At 43.6% G+C, this 20,456-nt stretch overlaps 1 protein-coding gene across 5 annotated transcripts; it reads right to left on the bottom strand.

Moving 5' to 3' along the window:
• Positions 1-675: 675 nt before the first annotated feature.
• UCP1 (uncoupling protein 1) lies at positions 676-7,224 on the bottom strand. 5 transcript variants are annotated; one of them, XM_005895814.3, is made up of 7 exons: positions 6,907-7,224; positions 5,988-6,163; positions 5,593-5,618; positions 3,835-4,029; positions 3,633-3,734; positions 2,527-2,707; positions 676-1,178 (listed from the first exon to the last, which is right to left on the bottom strand). In XM_005895814.3, the coding sequence occupies exons 1-7, from the start codon at positions 7,030-7,032 to the stop codon at positions 1,064-1,066; spliced, it is 921 nt and encodes a 306-aa protein (XP_005895876.3). In that variant the 5' UTR covers positions 7,033-7,224; the 3' UTR covers positions 676-1,063. The 5 variants fall into 5 exon arrangements, with proteins under 5 accessions (XP_005895876.3, XP_005895875.2, XP_005895874.2 ...); XM_005895813.3 differs by lacking the exon at positions 5,593-5,618 and having other exon boundaries at positions 5,965-6,163; XM_005895812.3 differs by lacking the exon at positions 5,593-5,618 and having other exon boundaries at positions 5,965-6,163; positions 6,895-7,224.
• Positions 7,225-20,456: the final 13,232 nt, after the last annotated feature.

Here is a 20,456-nt window from a genome sequence, read left to right on the forward strand (position 1 = left end):
CGTGCAGGATACGAGGGCATCTGCGACAAGATGCTTTACAGTTAACAACTAAGGGAAAGAAATGGGAGGGAAGCCTCAGAGTCAACGGAGGAGAAAGGTAATAGTAAATGTAATGTGGAGCTCACAGCGCCTGGCAGCCTGGGGACTACCTGGCCATTTAGTGGCCACTCCTTGTTTTTGTCTGAACAATTCTTTTAATCTCCTGTTTATTCTTTCCCTATTCCTTCTGCACTCAGCTGGTAGATGAAAAGGTTACTACAGATGCAAATGATGAAGTTGGCTTTGCTGGAGGGATGCAATGTAGATTAATTTTCATCTCAATCTGTTCCTCTATCTAACCAAAGGTACCTTCTAGCTCTAAAATTCTGTGATTCTAGGATAGATACTATGATTCTAATAACAGCAGTGCCCCAATGAACACAGTGTCTTAGAAGTTGTTATAGATGCCATAAAATGTGGACTCTAAAAATCAAAAGCCTGTACTAATAGCATTAAAAGTAAGTTTTTGCCCATCGATTCTAAAGACCTTTCCTTGTTATTTGGGAAGTTTTGTAACCCAGTGAACCTCAACTCTTACATTAGATACAGATCCAAAAAAGGCAAACTTTAAGAGATATTAGCAATATTTTATTGAATATATTAACTGATAACAGGGTTAATAAATAAAAAGGAAACTTAGTTTTTAAGTATTGATAAAGTGTATTTCACTCAGTTTTCCTTTTCCATCAATTAATAATTGAATTAATAATTAAAACATGTTAAAGGTCTTCATATTCAATCATAAAATCCCTCCCCCCATTAAATAGTCAATTAGGTACAGTAGCTTATCTGGATATTACATTTGCCAGGGTATACACTGAATGTTTTGCTTTCCCTTCCTTAAAATACTGAGAATAAAAGTCATAGGAAATAGTAGTTTTCCCTTGGAAAAAAAATAGTCCAGAACTCTCTATCAGAATTTCCTTATCTGGGTGAAATAAAGTGAATAGTTTCGCTTGCTTTTTAAAATTATCTGGTTAGCAAAGATCCCCACTGGTCTGTTCCATCTTCTTCCCGAGGATGACTAGGTCGCACAGTCCATGGTGTGCCTCAACTTCATCAATTCTCGCTTCAGCTGTTCGAAGCACACAAACATGATGATGTTCCAGGATCCCAGTCGCAAGAAGGAAGGTACAAATCTAGAAAAGTGATGTCACCATTCTATTAGTTTGCTTAAAATTCTGATAGCTATTACAGTGTGTGCCTTCATCGACTCAATGGACATGAGTTGGAGCAAACTCCGGGAGATGGTGAAGGACAGGGAAGCCTGGCGTGCTGTAGTCCATGGGTTCCAAAGAGTTGGACACAACTGAGCGACTGAACAACAGCAAATCATAGTCTAGGCAGTGCATGCTTCTCCTGTGCCACGCATCTCCAGCGCAGGCGCTTGAGAGTGCCTACTCTCCATGTTTCCTTCCTCGGCCTCAAGTTTCATCCAGGTGCCCTACCCTGCTTCTGAACAACGAAATCCAGAGGATCACAGCTACACAACGGTCCCACCAAACTAAACCAAAGCTGGTCTCCTGCTTCTCCATCATCTTCTCCTTTTTGAGGGGATAGGAAATCTTGTTTCCCTTTGCTTTCTGAATGGAGTGTAGGAAACTTTAATCGTTTAAAAGAGGAAGTAAGTGGAGAAAGCCAAGTGATGAGTAATTAGACCATTTTCCAGGGTCAAGAAATCAGTGCTGTCTAGGTCTTGGTAATTCCGGCCCTAAGGGGGTGGTCAGAGACTAAATTGCGTTTTGTTGTTTCTGTTGCTCTTGCTCTTTTGAAGAATTCTGCCACGCTGTACACACCAGATGATTTATTTTGAAAATCCTGTCTACAGCAATGAAATATTCCCAGAGAAAATGATGTAAAACCTGTTAAATTTGCCTTGGATAGGTATGTTAGAGATCTTGCCTATAAAGATCACCCCCCAATATTTTGGGGGATCTCTTAACATATATCTTCTGACTCCTGAATGTGTGTGTGTGTGTTTTATGGTAAAATATACATAACATCAATTTATAATTTTAGCCAGCCATTTATACACATACATATGTGTATGTGTGTGTATATATATATATATATTTCATATATATATATTCAATAGTATAATTCAGTAGCATTAAATATGTTCTCATTGTGAGCAATCATTACCACTCCCCATCTCCATCCCAAGCTGAATCTCTGTACCCATTAAAAAATAACTCCCCACTCCCCTCTCCCCTCAGCCAATAGATTGAGACCAAGGGACAAGCTGCCAGTTTCGAATGAGCCACTGATCAAGCTTGAGAAGATTTTACTATCACAACTTTAAATTTCCTGACACAGTGGAATTGGTGTATTGGAGAGATTTATGGCAAAGAAAAGTAGACATTAAGTACACTGCACATTCTAAGGCTGCTCAGCTGTCAGTTGTTCAGATGAGATGCCCCCCGCCCCACACCGTAGCACACAGAATCCCTGAATACAACATTGTAGATACCGAAGAACACATCCTACCCTTTGAAAAAAGCTGACGGTCCTTCCCTAGTGAGCATCATCATTGCGCAGTTGGGCACACTTGTGTACTGTCCTGGTGAAGAATTAACAAATCGGGTTTTCACCACATCCACGGGAGAGGATAGAACCGTTGTGCAGAATCCAGCAACAACAGCGGACACGAAGTGGCAGGGCACATCGTCTGAAACGGATCGATGAGGCAGGTCAACACTGGATTCTTGGGAGGGGCTTCTAGTTTTTAGTTATCTATCAGATCTTCAAAAGCCTGTTGACAATAGGTCAACGTAGTTGTCTTATAAATAAATAACATACAGTAAGTGAGTGTTAGTCACTCAGTCGTGCCCGACTCTTTGCGACCCCATGGACTACAGCCCACCAGGCTCCTCTTTCCGGGGATTTTCCAGGCAAGGATACTGGAGTGGGTTGCCATTTCCTTCTCCAGGGGATCTTCCCGACCCAGGGATCGAACCTGGGGGTCTCCTGCACCGCAGGCAGATTCTTTACCAACTGATCTACAAGGGAAGCTTGTACATACAGTAAGGAATGTTATAATTTTAGAAAAAGTTGGCAAATGGTACATGGCATAGTGGATTATAAGTGCTTTAGGAAAATAACCAGTTACTTACCTCTGTCCTTAGGGCATGACGTAATACTCAACACATAGGCATCTATACTTTTTTTAAAAAAATTAAAGTCATTGTCCAAGGAGAATTTCAATGTTTCCAGAACCTATTAGAATAAAATTTTTAGGAACCTATCCAATGGTTCTACTTTTGGGATGAAACCACCAAGAAGCTCCTTATTTAACTAGCTCATCTGGATATAGTGCAGGATGACTCATTTCCTGAATTCTGCTTTATAAAGAATAAGAGAGATGCTAACAAAAATCTGATATATTAGTATTAAATGAGAATGATGCTGATATAAAAATACAGGTACATCTTAGTTTTGTTGCAAAAGAAAAAAACTTGCAACAGAACTTCTTTATATCTATTATTCAAGAGTATTACTTTTTTAAAAGATAAAATTATTACAATTAAGGGATTCAGTATAATAAAAGATGAAATTATAAATGTGCAGACCTGCCATGTGAGAAAGAAAGTTACCTGCTAATAGTTTGTTTTTCACAAGGGCCTCCTTCATTAGGTCATATGTTACTAGCTCTGTACAGTTGATGATGACATTCCTTGTCAGATTGGGAGTAGTCCCTGGAGGGAAAGAAAGTGTTGAATAGCTCCATCATACGATAAGATGCTAATTGGATATGTGTGTTTTAACGATTATAGAATCCATGTTGAAGACAGTCACCTTTCCAAAGCCCCGTCAAGCCTTCTGTTGTTGCTATAATTCTGTAAGCATTGTAAGTCCCAGTGTATCGAGGTTTGGGACCGTGGAGATGGCTCTGAGCTTGCAGTCTGACCTTGACCACCTCTGTGGGTTGCCCAATGAACACGGCCACGCCTCCAGTCGTTAGGCCTGCTGAGATCTTGCTTCCTAAACTAGCTGTTGTTATCCAGAGAGAAAAAAATGATGTGTCAAGCAAAAGAGAAAAAAGTCAAGACCCAGAATGCATGGATATGTCTTTTTAATTTTTAGTGGTTAATACTACTGTGTCATTCTATCTTTAGTACTTCCCTAATGCTTGTGCACGTGTTAATCATGTACTGTGCTGTGCTGTGCTTAGTCGCTGAGTTGCGTCCAACTCCTTGTCACCCCATGGACTGTACTAAGAATGTATAAGTCATAGGAGGGCTAGAAGACTTCAAAGTTGACTGAATTTTTTTTTTTAATAAAGACTTTCAAGGAGAAAGAAAAACCCAATGCTTGTTTAAACAATGGCTTAGTTCTTTCCTATATTTGGCTTAGTTCTTTCTTTATATTTGCTCTATTTTTCAGTATTTCCCAATTGGGGGGAGGCACCAGTCACCAGTGAAGCTTAGTCTTCTAACCATCAATGAGACTGTTAATTATTGGACTTAGGGATCTTAGGAAAAGTCCTAAAGGACAAACTGCCCGAGTTTGGGACGTCAAGTGGTCTCAGGCTTCAACAGGCTCCTAAAGGGACAAAAATAAGAAGAAAGAAGTGATCACATGATTTTTAATTGCAAATTTTGAAAAATTAACATGGGTTACTCAAGATGGATATCATTTAATAAAATGACAAATAGTCTTGGAGCCTCATTGTTGTTATTTAGTCGCTAAGATATGTCCTACTCTTTTGTGACCCCATGAAGCCTCATACCTATTCCCATAATTAAAGTATAGATCAATCACATTTACTCATCAAGGACTTTCTCAGTCTCTAATTCTATTTCCTGAGCTGTATAAAATGGAGGTAATAATATCTACCTCACAGAGTCACTGTGTGAGTTAATAACAACATAGCACTTAGCATAGTGTCCTGCGTATGGGAAATTCAGCAAGTCTTTTCATGACTGTGTGGTTGCTTTCCTTTCTCAATACACTTGGCCAGGAGCTGAGCACTGAATAATACCCATCTTTTAAGTGGCAAGATGCTACTTAAATAATTCCCTTCATTTTGGCCCCTATTTACAGTCTTATTTGGTTGCACTCATCCTGTGTTCCAATCCCCTTTTCATTTCCCAAGCTCCTTGGGAGCAGGGCCATATTCTTTGTCTTCCCTTCTCACGGCCCATCTTCTCCTCAGTCCTCTGCAATATAGCTGCCACTTCTACTACTCGGCTCAACATGCTTTTGCCAAGGAAACCCATGAGTTGCTGCTGTTAGGTACATTGTTCCTCTTTTCCTCACTAGATATCTCTGCTGTTTGGCCCTAATGATAATTCCTCCCATGATTGGGAAATCTATCCCAGGTGTTTCTCCTAAGTTCTTATGCAGACCAGACATTACCTATCCTCGACACATTCTATGAATGGGATAGAGTGAATGGGATATTTAACCGGAAACTTGTAAGTCATCTTAACATTCCTACCTTTTCTTTACACCTCACTTCCAACTCTCCACCAAGTTTAGTCAATTACATTTCCAAAGTCTTTACTGCCATTGCTTTAGCTTATCCTGATGATTTCTTCCTTTCTAAATTACCCTTTTCTTCCCCTTTTTCTGTATAGCTTTTACAGTGCTGCCAAAGGGACCTTCTGAAAATATAAATTATTTATGTTATTCCTTTGTTTATTATTTTTCAATGACTTCCCATCATTTTAAGGATAAAACCTGAACTCCTTAGCATGGCCTGCAAGCTCTCCTGTGATCTGATGCATTTCTGCCTTTCTGGTGTCACTTCTTCCTACTCACCAGCATGTCTTCCCTCCATGCTCTGTGTGTTCAAATATTGATGTTGGCTTGCCAGTTTGTTATGAAGACCACTACCCTGTGTGTAACTGTTTCCTGGGTCACAGCTGAGCCTAGGACATGTCTCTCTGACTTCTCCCCCTCCCAGGAACACTGCCTGCTTACCTTCTTTCCCTGTGGTGAAGAACTCCTGGACAGTATCATAGAGGCCGATCCTAAGAGAGGCGAAGCTTATTTGTCTCTGGAGACCAGCAGGCAGCCCGCTGTAGAGTTTCACTGGCCCTTCTGTTTTTGCCAGAGTGATGATTGTTCCCAGGACACCTTTATACCTAATGGCACTGGAGGTCAGGCATTCGCCCTGGATCTGGAAGTGAAAATTGAGAAAGGGAGTCCTACCTAGTGAGGAAAAAACAAAGGTTGGCATCAAGCTGTCCTCAATGGAGAAAGCTTGAGCCAAGATATTTTTTCCATTGTGTTCCTATTTTCAGTCCTTTTCGCCTTCTCAGCAACATCTCCCCTTATCTATCTATCTAAATCCCTGGGTCAGGAAGATCCCCTAGAAAAGGAAATGGCAACCCACTCCAGTATTCTTGCCTGGAGAATCCCATGGACAGAGGAGCCTGGGGGGCTGCAGTCCATAGCATCGCAAAGAGTTGCATAGGACTGAAGCGACTTAGCACACATCTAGAGCTAGATATCTAGGTATCTATCTATTGAAAGGGGGAAGGGAGAGAATTTGGCTACTAGGCATACTTTGAAGGTCCTCCCCATCTCGCACCTCACTGTCCCACCCCCAGGAACTCTCCAGAACCCTTAGGCAGTAGGATAGGAAGATGTGCCTGTCTGATCAAGTACAGGAGAGGTTGGCAACAGTCACAGTCAACCCCTCCTCCTTGACCCTCCCACTTCTTTAGTTAATTCCTCCAATGTTCCAGTTTCCCACCCTAAGGCATCCATCCAGTGACAGGCAAACTTTTTTTAACGTGGCCACCTGCTCTACCTAAGGTGAGAAAGGATGGTAAAACCGAAGCCAGAGTCAAAGGGGCGCACACAGTAGAGGTCCCCTTTCTGTCCGAGGCACCTCCCCTTGCCCACAGCGCTCCCTACCTGTAGCCGGACTTTGGCGGTGTCCAGCGGGAAGGTGATTATGTCAGCCACGCAGGCCGCCACCCCAGCCGAGAAGATCTTGACCGCCATGGTAGGGGGCACGTCTGACGCTGTGTGTCCCACCATCCTGACTCAACGCGGACTCCGGCGCAAGGGGATCAGGGCTTCAGTCCCAAAGGTGGATGTTCTGCCTGGCTTCTCACTCCTGCGCGGCCGGGCAGCAGACCCGTCCTCTCCGACTTCTGCCCAGTGGGGGCGGCAGGCAGGGGGCTGCAGCGGCCCAGGTGGCAGGTGGCGGGGTCGATGCAGCGGCGCCTGCCTGCCCTCCCTCGAGTCCGGGCTGGCCACGCCGTGCCCTCTGCCTCCGCGGATGACTTATATCGCCGGAGATCGCGATCGGGGCTGAGCCGATCCAGGTCTCTGGGGAATGGCAGGGCGTGTCCTGGGGCGCAGGTCCCTCCCACCTCCCCATCCTGGTTCGGCACCTGGGCAGCCGCCGTCTACGCTCTACCCTCGATGCGCAGGGAAGGGCGCACAGCAACGCGCATCCCGAGCCTGGCAAGCTGGGCATCTCTTCAGGCTTCTAGAGTCTTCAGCTGCGCACCCTTGGAGGGCGGGGAGGGGGAGTCTCTGAAACAAGAGCGAGCTCAGTGATCCTGGCAGAAGTCCCTGCCCAGCCGGAGAGCTCCAAGGCAAGAGTGGACTCCTCTTATTCCTCTGACTCCCCAGGAGCCTTGCAGACACCTTCTCTGCTTGGCTTCCCTTTGCTCTCTTTCTGATTTCTTATCCTCTCACCCTCCCAGCCACATGCAGCCAAATGCGATTCCAAAAACTACCAAGCCGAATCCGAGAACATTCTGAACTTTCAAAGGTTTTCATTTGAACACTTTTTGTAGGAGGGTGTCAAATGAAATGATGAACATTCTAGAAAGCACACCCAGAGTAAATTGCTAGAGCAATAAAGTGCTCCTTTTAATTTCATTCTGGGTGCAGGGGCCATGTGGTGAAAAGGACAAAGACAAGGGCAGGTCACCAGGCTCCAGATGCAGCTCTTACCTTTGCAAGTCATTTATGACCCTTGACCCTTGACCCCTTTCCTAGTCCCATTATACTCACCCCCATGTAAAGTGTGGATATTTGAGAGTCAGCAATATGAATGCAAGAAAAGAAGGTCCACACTTTACATGGGAATGAGTATAATGGGACTAGGAAAAGGGGTCAAGGGTCAAGCTATAGGGATCCTCAAAGTTATAGTCTAGGAAAAATGACCTTATCAAAGGTCAAATTAGGAAAGAAACAGTGTCCTCAGCCATAGAACTATGGCATTTGAGAATATAATTAATGAAGGGTTGGGTCTGTCAAGTAGTCATACTGTAATGTTCAGAAAAAACGTCAAGAGAATAAAAACAAAGGAAAGTATTGGATTTGGCTCTAACATAATTGATCACCTTAGGGAGTACAGCTGTGGTAGAGTTATTAGGTTGTGAGGATGATGGCTAAGCAGATTGGGAATGTTTGTTATAATGCATAAAAGGTGAACCGCTGTCAACTGGATAATCCCCAACCCACAACCCAACCCACCGACCCTATGCATTGTCTTTCACAGTGGTTCCATCTGACGTGGTTTTAAAGCATAATCGCAAATTGCTCTCATCAAAAGACAAAGGTGCATAGCTCTTCCCCTTGCATCTAGGAAGGCTGGTACATGCCTTACTAACAGAATAAGACAGCACTGCTGGTTTCTGATGCTGGACTATAACGTCCTTTCCTAAGGAAACATTAGGAACCCTGGGTTATTATGTAAGAAATCCAACCTCCCCGAGGCTGTCATGCTGGAGAGGCCCACCCTAGGTAGGCAATTCCAGCCTTGCCTATCAAGGCAGGAGACATGAGAGTGCAGCTGCCTTGGACTCTTCAGATAAACCCGCCTGCCAGCTGAAAACACCACGTGATCTCCATCGCTGGAGTAGGACAGAAGGGTCATCCAGCTGTTGTTCAGTCACTCAGTCGAGTCTGACTCTCTGCGCCCTCATGGACAGCAGCACACCTGGCTTCCCTGTCCTCCACTATCTCCCAGTGCGCAAATTCATGTCCATTGAGTTGGTAATGTTATCTAACCATCTCATCCTCTGCGTCCCCCTTCTCCTTTTGCCTTCAGTCTTTCGCAGCATCAAAGGCTCTTTGCACCAGGTAGCCAAAGTATTGGCGCTTCAACTTCAGCATCAGTCCTCCCAATGAATATTCATGGTTTATTTCCTTTAGGATTGACTAGTTTGATCTCCTTGCAGTCCAAGGGACTCTCAAAAGTCTTCTTCAGCACCACAATTCGAAAGCATGAATTCTTCAGAGCTCAGTCTTCTTTATGGTCCAGCTCTCACATCCATATATGACTACTGGAAAAACCATAGCTTTAACTGTATGGACCTTTGTTGGCAAAGTGATGTTTCTGCTTTATGATACACTGTCTAGGTTTGTCATAGCTTTCCTTCCCTTGTGGCTCAGCTGGTAAAGAATCCATCTGCAATGCAGGAGACCTGGCTTCGATCCCTGGGTTGGGAAGATCCCCTGGAGAAGGGAATGGCTACCCACTCCAGTATTCTGGCCTGGAGAATTCCACGGACTATATAGTCCATGGGGTCGCAAAGAGTCGGACTCGACTGAGCGACTTTCACTTTCACTTTTCCTTCCAAGGAGCAAGTGTCTTTTAATTTCATGGTTACAATCACTGTCCACAGTGATTTTTTAGCCCAAGAAAATAAAATCTGTCACTGTTTCCACTTTTTCCCCATCTGTCTGCCATGAAGTGATGGAACCATACCATACCATATCAGTTGAGTTCTGCCCAAATTCCTGACCCATGAAATTGTGAGACATAACGCAGTGGTTGTGGTTTTAAGCTGGAACCACCTTTTCTTTTCTGAGAAGTTAGGACTGGCATCCACTCTCTTTACACTTTCCTCCAACACTACCTTCATAATGAGTTGGATGCAGTGCATGGTGTGGAATTTTGGAATTATAATTATAAAGGGAAGTCACGGTACATTTCTGAAGAAGCAGGGTAAACGGAAAGTCATTTTGTTTCCTTTAGGCTCTTGTTTTTAAAAGGCAGGGTATGACAGGCTAGAGGAGAGGGTGAAATGAAAGCTATTAGAAAAGAAGGGAATGTGAGAAAGGGTCTGTTAGAAATGAGGAAAGGTTGTGGTCCCAACCAGCTAAGGACAGATAGGGAGAGGAGATTTGTGACCGGAGAACTGCGATTGCTCTGAGACTATGAGAGGGACAGCTCGAGCTCTGGAATGTTAATGTCTGGCTGGGTGAGTGTGGTCAGTTAAGAGACTTCTTCAGGAGGTAGATTTGGTTTATTCAGTGACGAGTGAGCATCTGAGGTGTGCTGGCCAGAAAGCCAATACTAAGGGTCCAGAAGAAGCAGAAGTCACAGCCTCCATGGCCTTCCCTGGCAGTCCAGTGGTTAAGACTCTGCAGTTCCAATGCAGGGGGTGTGGGTTCGGTCCCTGGTCAGGGAACTAAGCTCCTCTGTGCCACGTGGTATGGTTAAAAAGAGAAAAAAAGTTAAAGCCTCCTGTGGGGCACCCATCAGAGGTCACAGGAGTTCCAGATTCGGAAATGGTTCTGGATTCCAAGGACCAGGCTCCTTTACCCCTTCGGGAGGCTCTGGGAAGTAGGGGAAAGTTTGCCTCAGGTTGGAGAGAACAGTAGGGGAGAGGGCGGTATCCCCAGAGGCTCAGCCGTCTGCTCCTCTGGCACAAAGAAGTAGAGAGGTAAAGAACAGGGCAGTGTGAGCAAAGGCAGCAGAGCTTTCGTGACGTAGCTACGGGATGGTGGCGAGTTCCCACTGTGCTAAACGCCTACTTCCCTCTTAAAATTTAGAACAACACTGAGGGGGAAGGGGGCTGGGATGAATTGGGAGCTTGGGACTGACATATATACACTATCGATACTGTGAAGAAAATAGGTAACCAGTGAGAACCTACTGTGTAGCCCAGGGGACTCTCCTTGGTGCTCTGTGGGGACCTGAATGGGAAGGAAATCCAACAAGAGGGGCTATATATAAACATACAGCTAATCCACTTTGCCGTATAGCAGAAACTAGCACATTGTAAAGCAACTATATGCCAACAAAAATTAATAAAAAATAAAATTTAGAACAACAAACTGTGGTCGACCAGGAACCTCTGAACAAAATGTCTTTTTGTACTGATATTAAATAAGCATAACAATGCTGTACATTTGAAAAATGTTCTGCACTTTCCCATAATTCTCTCATTAACCACCAGTAGGAAATATCATATTGTAGTTATAGGTAATAACTATAGAGATAAATGTGCAAATGACAGAAGAGACAATTTATAAAAGAAGAAATACAACCTTTAAAATAGACTGATATATTTACCATCACTAATAAAAAAATGTACTTCACCTAATAAATTAATACAGTGTCTTTACAAAAAGCATAATTATTTTAACATTTACATGTACATTTTAAATTTACTATCATAAATATAAATTGTGAGTGGTGTAAATTATGCACATTTAAAATGTGGTAATTATCTTGTCAGCATTATATCAGTGATGGCAGTATAAATTTACATGATTCTTTTAGAAAACAGTTTGGTGGCATGTCCTGAGCCAAGAAATGTCCATATCCTTTCCTCTAACGATTCTGTTTCTGGATAGCTATCTTAAAATCATTAGCCAATATATGAAAAAGTCAATATGTAGGAAGATTATGACAGTTAAATATTTAAAGCAGCAAACTAGAGGTCGTGCCAGCCTCAGGTGAGATCTAGCTCTGCACGTCTGCGTGTGTCTGCAGGGCTGGGCATGTTCTGTCCACAGGTGTCTGCTCTGCGCACTGATGCGTGAAGAGGGACAGAGCCTGCCCTTAGGAACAGGGCAACGGTACGGAGAGGACAGGATGGGGTCCAGTCCAGCCCAAAGAGAAGGAGTGTATCGAGGTCCACATTAAGGAGAAAATATTCCATTTTCATCCCGATTAACATGGTATAGCCTAGTGATTAAGAGAACGACAAGTAGCCCATGTTCAATTCTAAGATGCTTTCAACTGGGTGAGTGTGGACAGATTACCTAACTTCTCTGAGCCTCGAATGCTTCACTTTTGTGATAGGTATGAATCACTAGGTTATTCTTACTAATCGATCACTCCTTATGCTTAGCACTGAATGAACATAATCCTTATAACCCTACGAAAGATCATCCACTTCATGCACTTAATGAAAAGTTGACAGAAGCTTCTCTAAGCACTTGACAAAATTTAACACAACTAGTCCTCATGGCTCTCTCAGAGGGAGCAGTGGTAAAGAATCCGCCTGCCAATGCAGGAGACGCAAGAGACACAGGTTCAATCCCTGAGTGGAGAGGATCCCCTGGAGGAGGCAATGGCAACCCACTCCAGTATTCTTGCCTGGGAAAAATCCCATGGACAGAGGAGCCTTGTGGGCTACAGTCAACGGAGTCACAAAGAGTTGGACACGACTAAGCACATCTCACGCTACCCATTGCTGCCCCCTGAGGTATGGATTGACGTACTACCATTACCCACTTCACGGGAGGCGGAAACGCGGAGGTTCAGAGGAGTTAAGTAACATCTAGGTCACATAACCACTTCATGGTACACTTGGAATCTGTCTGACCCCCAGACTCTCAATCTCTAAATGATGCCCAAAATGCTTTCCCAATGTATTTATTTATTGTTTTAAAATTTTTATTGAAATATAGTTGATGTAATGTTGTGTTAGTTTCAGGTGTGCAGTATATATATTCTAAATGTATATATAGAATATATATTCTTTTTAGTTTCTTTTACATTATAGGTTATTATAAGATATTGAATATAGTTCCCTGTGCTGTACAGTAGGTCCTTGTTGGTTATATTATATATAGTAGTGTGTATATTTTAATCCCAAATGTATTTGTGACACGATACTTTGCTAAGTTTTGAAGGTGTGTAATGGCTAGATATATCATATTTTTTCTATAAGTCACATCAAATATTACCCCCAAATCACATGAAACAAACATTCTTTTACTCAGTTTATATACATTATTGAAAGTTTTACAAATACAGAAATAAACAACACTTTTGCTTTAAAAATCACTTGATTTCATGTCATTTTCAGTTGAACCTGGTGGAAGAGTTGGGAAGGTAATATATGAGATTTAGAAAAATTAGATTTATAGGGTGTGAGGCCTAGTAAAGGGAGCAGGGATTTCCCTGGTGGCTCAGATGATAAAGAATCTGCTTGCAATTCAGGAGACCTGGGTTCAATTCTTGGGTCTGGAAGACGCCCCGGGAGAAGGAAATGGCTACCCATTCCAGTATTCTTGCCTGGGAAATCCTATGGACAGAGGAGCCAAGCTACAGTCCGTGGAGTTTCAGAGTCGGAGGGAGCAGAGAACACGGAGGTGACTCAGAGAGCAGGACCTTCTTGTCCTCAGATACTTGAAGGCAGTGGACAGGTAGAGTTGTTCTGTATATGATTAAGGAAGAGAATTAATGCTGAGGAGTGGAAAGTACAGGTAGTCAGATTTGGGGTTAAATGTAAAAAATGTTCTACTTGGGGCGATCAGAGATGGACTGTGATATTATTTTGGGTAATAAGTTCTCTGTCACTACACGTATTAAATTTCAGGTAATTTGGTATAAGATTAATTCAGAGCATCACATTTATTCTCAGAAGGACCTGGATTTGAATCTACCATTTGCAATCCGTGTGACCTCAGGCATCTTTTTTCTTAATTTACTTTTTATTTTTTGGCTGCACTGGGTCTTCATTACTGCTCACAGGCTTTCTCAAGTTGGGGTGCTCAGGCTTCTCATCACGGAGGCTTCTCTCTTTGCAGAACGCAGGCTCTAGGCATGCAGACTTCATTGCTTGTGGTGCACAGGTTTAGCTGCTCCATGGCACGTGGGATCTTCCCAGACCAGAGATCAAACCTGTGACCCCTGCATTGGCAGGTGTATTCTCAACCACTGGACCACCAGGGAAGTCCCATATGCATCGTATTTAATCTCTTCATACTTCTGTTTTCCTGTCTATAAAATGGGGACCGTAATCATAATTATAGTGATATTGAGAGGTCACAAGTAAATAATGCCACAAGTAATGATCTTAGTAACTGCAACGTGGCACCTCGAAAGGGCATAAGAAGTGATCAGAACAATTACATTTTTTATGAATGCAGTTTGATGCCCGCTGTGCAGGTCGTCAGGAGCCAAAGCATTGAACTAAAGGTTTTAGTGAAGGATGTGAAAGGTGGCTTCACACTCTGAGTTCCTGAGTCCATGACTCTGTCACCCACCCTAGGATGCAGTTATTACCGAGGAGAAGCAGAGCTGGATCCCAGATCTCTATACTGAGATCAGCCAAGAGTGGCATGAGGGTGAAATGGGGACATTCCGGCTGGGAAAAAGCCTCGATGTTCCTGGTACATGGGGTGGAAGTGCTGGGTCAGTGCTCTGATGGGGACACGGTGGCCTGGTCAGAGGTCACAGCCCAGTTCCAGGATCCTCTCCTTCCCTCATCCCTCCTCTTCCTAATCTCCTGGACAAGGGGAATTGTCCAGACTGGTGTGTCCTGCCTGGCAGAGACAACTTGGCCAAAGGTTAGGGATTGCAGCCTCATGTGACACAGACACTGGGGACAGGAACAAAAACCAACTGAGGTTATGTTGAAAGCATTCTTTAAAAAAAAAAAAGTATTTGTTGTTGAAATCAAATTGAATTACAATGTTGTATCAATTACTGCTATACAGCAAAGTAACTCAGTTATACGTATACATATATATGTTTATATACATATAGATATACACACATACATACATTCTTTTTCATATTCTTTTCCATTATGGTTTATCACTGGATATTGAATATAATTTCTTGTGTTATAAAGTAGGACCTTGTGGTTTGTTAGTTGCTTAGTCGCGTCTGACTCTTTGGATCCCATGGGTGGTAGCCCGCCAGATTCCTATGTCTATGGAATTTTCCAGGCAAGAATACTGGAACGGATTGCCGTTTCCTCACCCAGAGATGGAACCCAGGTCTCCTGCGTTGCAGGCGGATCCGTTATTGTCTGAGACACCAGGGAAGCCCAGTCCATTCTACATATACCAGTTTGCATCTGCTAGCCCCAAGCTCCCACTCCTGTCCTCTGCCTCCATCTCCCCCTTGGCAGCCGCAAGTCTGTTCTCTGTGTCTGTGAGTCTGCTTCTGTTTTGTAGCTATGTTCGTTTGTGTCGTATTCTAGATTCCACGTCTAAGTGATAGCATACGATATTTATCTTTTTCTGTCTGACTTACTTCACTTAGTAAGATGATCTCTAGTTTCATCCATGTTGGAAACTTTCTTTATAATGTCTGAATCTGTTGCTTCAAACATGGTTTGCCTATTTCCAACGACGAGGAAATCACAGACAGGCCAGGAGGCCGCTCAGCCGTGTGCTGCCTGAGAAAGAACCACTGTCGGCCTGTGCAGCGAGCCCCTAATCCCGAGTGTCTGGGACGGGAAACCCTGACACTAGGGAAGCAGTGGATTTTATTTCATCCACAGCGTGATACAACAGGGTGAAATAAAGCACTGCCTCTACGTATTCTCCCCTTGCTGTGTCAGTGTGGAGTGTGAAAGGCTAAGGGGGCAGGGAATGGGAACTCCCCAGGGAAACGCGTCATCTCGCGCCTCTGAAGCTGCCGTGTCTGAAGGGAGAGTTCAGGGTATACGCAGACTTTGTCACGTGCACGCGCATTTGTGTGCTTAAAATTCCGTAAAAGTGTTCTCTTTTATATTTTATTTGTGTGGTTACGGTGATTATTTGGAGACACGTGTGACCGATTTTAAGATGCCAGAATCTCACAGACAAGAGAATAAAGCTTCGTTTGCACCGTTTTCCAGGGATCTCTAGAATGACCTTTGGTTTTGTTTTTAAATTTACTTTTAATTGAAAGATAATTGCTTTACAATATTGTGTTGACTTCTGCCAAACATCAACATGGATCAGCTATAGAGATACATATGTCCCCTCCTTCTTGAACCTGCTTTCCATGTCCCACCCCATCCCACCCCTCTAGGTTGTTACAGAGACCCAGTTTGAGTTTCCTGGATCACACAGCAAATGCTTACTGGCTATCTGTTTCACATGTGACAGTGTATATGTTTCCATGTTACTCTCTCTGTATGTCCCACCCTCTCCTTCATCACCCCACCCATGGCCATAAGTCTGTTCTCCATTGCTGCTAAGTACCTTCAGTCGTGTCCAACTCTGTGTGACCCCATAGACGGCAGCCCACCAGGCTCCCCCGTCCCTGGGATTCTCCAGGCAAGAACACTGGAGTGGGTTGCCATTTCCTTCTCCAATGCATGAAAGTGAAAAGTGAAAGTGAAGTCGCTCAGTCGTGTCCCACTCTTAGCGACCCCATGGACTGCATCGCTGTCCTGCAAATAGTTCCATCAGTACTGTCTTTCCAGATTCCATATATATGTGTTAGTATAAAACATTTGTTTTTCTCTTTCTGACTTACTTCACCCTGTACTATAGGCTCTAGGTTATCCACCTCATTAGACATGACTCAAACACATTCTTTTTTATGGCTGAGTAATATTCCATTGTATATATGTACCACAGCTTCTTTATCCATTCATCTGTCAATGGACATCTAGACTGCTCCTAAGTCTTAGCTATTGTAAATAGTGCTGCAGTGAATATTGGGGTACATGTGTCTTTTTTAATTTTGATTTCCTCAGTGTAATGCCCAGTAGTGGGATTGCTGGGTCATACGGTGGTTTTTTTCCTAGTTTTTTTTTTAAGGAGATTCTTTAGAATGACCTTTTGATGGCTCTCCAGGGGGGCTTTCTTTGCCCTGCTAGATTTCATAATGAAATAGCTTGCGTGGAGGTTTACTTAGAAACTGTCCCTTAACGCTCTGCTCCAGGTTTCTGGGCTATTGCCATTGTGACATGTGCCTTGTTTAGCTTCTTTGCTAAATTCTCTGGTTCAAAATTTCTTTTCTTTAAATTCAAGTATAATTGATTTACACTGTTTCAGGTATACAGCAAAGTGATTCACCTATATATATATAAATCATTTTCAGATATTTTTCCATTATACATTGTTATTACAGGATTGAATACAGCTCTCTGTGCTATATATTAGTCCTTGTTTGTTAGCATCCGTCTCCCCGATTTTCCCATCGAGTAACCATAAGCTAGTTTTCTTCGTCTCAGAGTCTATTTCCGTTTTGTAAATAATTTCGTTTTTATCATTTAAAAGTTTTTAATATTTTAAATTTATTTTTTGGCTGTGCCACGTGGCATGCAGAATCCTAGTTCCTGGACCAGGGATTGAACCCATGCCCCCCTCTCCCCTCCCCACCTCACAGTGGGAGTACAGGTCACAACCACTGTACCATCGGCAAAGTCCCTTTATCATTTTTTATTAATAGATTCAACATGTGAGTGATACGATACTTGTCTTTCTCTGATTTACGTCACCCACATGCTGCTTGGGAATCAGAAGAAACCTCGAAGGCAAAGGAGTAACCAGCATAGAATTTACTTCTCATTGCTCACATCCTCTCCAGGGTCTGGGCTCCTCAAGGCCTTGCTGCCACGTCATTCCTGCACTCCAGTTTTTGTCTCTGCAGCCTGAGAGAGACCACTGAAAACTCTGCTCAGCACTTTCGCCTCTTCGCCACCACTGTTTTTTGCTTGGCTTCTCAGCCTGTTTACCTTGCACCTCTTTACCTTATTCTAAGGAGAAAAGCTAAACATCTCCATGCACATTGGGATCACCTCCATGCACAGTCATTCTTTCCAGGACCTTAGTCCCTGAAGTCCTAGCTGCCTTGATCATTCCCTCATGCCTTCATAGTTTCTTTGTTTTCAGCTTTGGTATTTTATCCAGCTTTTCTAGCTGTTCTTGAATAGAGTCAATCTGACACAGATCATCTATTGTCCCAGAAGTAGAATCATATAGTTAACAACATATCTTTTTAAAGATTAAGAAGGGTGAGCAGATGCTTGATCCTTATAGTATTAGAAGTTATTGTTTAACTATAAAAATTAAAATAGATTCATACCTTTAAACATAAATTAGTTTATCTGGATTGTAAAAATTGATTTGTACTAGAAATCTTTATGAATATCAAATGATCTGAAACAAGTAAAGCATCTTTTGCATACATTTTCTGAATTTTTGGTTTTCGTATATGAGGCATTCTAAATCAAAATCTCTGTGAAACTAATTAGGTTGTACCATATCCTCTAGCCAGAAGCTTATATTTCAATATCATTGGTACAAATTGAGTCACGATTACTGCCAGTTAAAAACAAAATGGCTTCTTCTTATTGTAAATAGTGAGAAGAGGCAGAGAAGTTTAAATTTCCGTTTTTAAATGAACTCTAATGTTTCTTGAGAGAGAGGTGGCCTGTGGTCACAGTGAGGAGAGAGGGGGACACCTGCCCCCATCTGTCTAGTGTGTGATAAGGAGAAATACTCAGACACAAGCAGCCGGGGACGGAAGGCTGCCTGGGGAAATGCTCCCATCTAGGCTGTAGAGAAAAGCACTGTTCAGTTCAGTTCAGTTCAGTCCCTCAGTCGTGTCCGACTCTTTGCGACCCCATGAATTGCAGCACGCCAGGCCTCCCTCTCCATCACCAACTCCCGGAGTTCACTCAAACTCACGTCCATCGAGTCAGTGATGCCATCCAGCCATCTCATCCTCTGTCGTCCCCTTCTCCTCCTGCCCCCAATCCCTCCCAGCATCAGAGTCTTTTCCAGTGAGTCAACTCTTCACATGAGGTGGCCGAAGTACTGGAGTTTCAGCTTTAGCATCATTCCTTCCAAAGAACACCCAGGACTGATCTCCTTTAGAATGGACTGGTTGGATTTCCTTGCAGTCTAAGGGACTCTCAAGAGTCTTCTCCAACACCACTAGCAATTTTCAAATAGAAACCTTGATTCAGTATTTATGCCTAACACATGCCTCAACATACCGCAAAGTATCCAATGGTAAAGAATCTGCCTGAAACACAGGAGACCTGAGTTCAATCCCTGGGTGGGAAAGATCCCCTGGAGAAGGGAATGGCTACCCACTCCAGTATTCTTGCCTGAGAAATCCCATGGACAGAGGAGCCTGGTGGGCTACAGTCAATGGGACATGAATTGGAGATTGAGAACACAACTTATCACCCCCCATTTCTCACAGGAGAGGCGTTGTGCATATGGTGTGACACCTCAGCTTATACATCATAGCTCTGTAAACAGTCTTCCCAACAGCAACTCACAGGCACCTTGGTGCTCTAGGGTGCCCACATCTCAGCAGGATGGGGAAAAAGATTCGGCCGAGAATAACAGGGTCAGATCTGGGGTGTGATGGAGACGGTGAAGGTAATGTAATTCCACACACCAGTCTCCATGGTCCTCCTGGAGCGGTGGGTAGGGAGCTCTAGGACTCACATGGTGGACAAAGCATGGGGCCCAAGACAGGACACTAAATGCTCGTGTCTGGGGACAGGACTGAACCCAAGTGGCTCTCTGATTCGTGACATTTTTCAGGTAGTATTATATTAAATAATATATATTTTTTAATACAGGCAGGGGGAAGGGACAGATGACTGGGGCCAAGTCTGTCCACAAGCTTAGCTTCATCGAGTGGTTTTACTGAATTTCTTAATTCATTCCTCTTAGGAACCTGAAGGGTCTCTAAACTCTCCAGGTTTGCTTTTATTCCCACAGTTTCCATGGCAGCTGCAATCAGAGGGGAGGAGAGAGGGAAGATAGAAAAGGGAGTCAGTAGGAAAGGGCAGAGGTTTGTGTGGCGGGGAGATGCTTCTTCCCATAAGAGGTGGTTCCACTGACCCACCCTCTGCTTCGTCGACTCCTTCTTCTTTTTTACCCCCAAGCGCTCAGGTTAGAGACTTTAAACTGGGAGTGGAGGATCTCCTCCGGTTTCCAAAGGCTCCGTCTGTAAGATGGGGGAGGGAGAGCAGTAGAGAATGTATGAGGGAAGGTAAGCCCGTGGTCATCCCACCTGCTGGTCCTGACTCAGTCAGCGCCACCCCTTCCCTGACCATCACAGCCAGAGGTGCCAATCGGAAATAGGACGTGGACATTTCCAAGGGGACTAGACTCACCGATTTTGAAACCTGGCCTAGCTATTTTACACAGTGAACTTATCCGTCTTTCTTTCCCGTTTCTCTCTCTTCTTTCTGTCCCCCACGCCCGCCCGCCCTTGCCAAACTGAGAAAGAGCATTACCCAGCTTTGTCTGCAGGTGTCGCTGTCTGTGAGCTTTCTTGGTAGAAGGGCCACTTGGCATTGAGCCCTCTGTCAAGGTTAAGGTTTTATTATTTTAGAAGTAGCACTGTTTACTTTTTGAATGACTGTCTCATTGCACGTGGATCGTTTTAACCTTTGTTTCTTCAATCAGACCTTTCATGTTTTTAACGGAGCTTTTACAAGCGTCTCTTTTTCAGAGAAAATACAAAGTGCGGTAGACTGAAGCGCCTTTGGAGAGGG

The sequence above is a fragment of the Bos mutus genome, chromosome 17 (assembly GCF_027580195.1).
Source record: "Bos mutus isolate GX-2022 chromosome 17, NWIPB_WYAK_1.1, whole genome shotgun sequence".
Lineage (NCBI taxonomy): Eukaryota > Metazoa > Chordata > Mammalia > Artiodactyla > Bovidae > Bos > Bos mutus.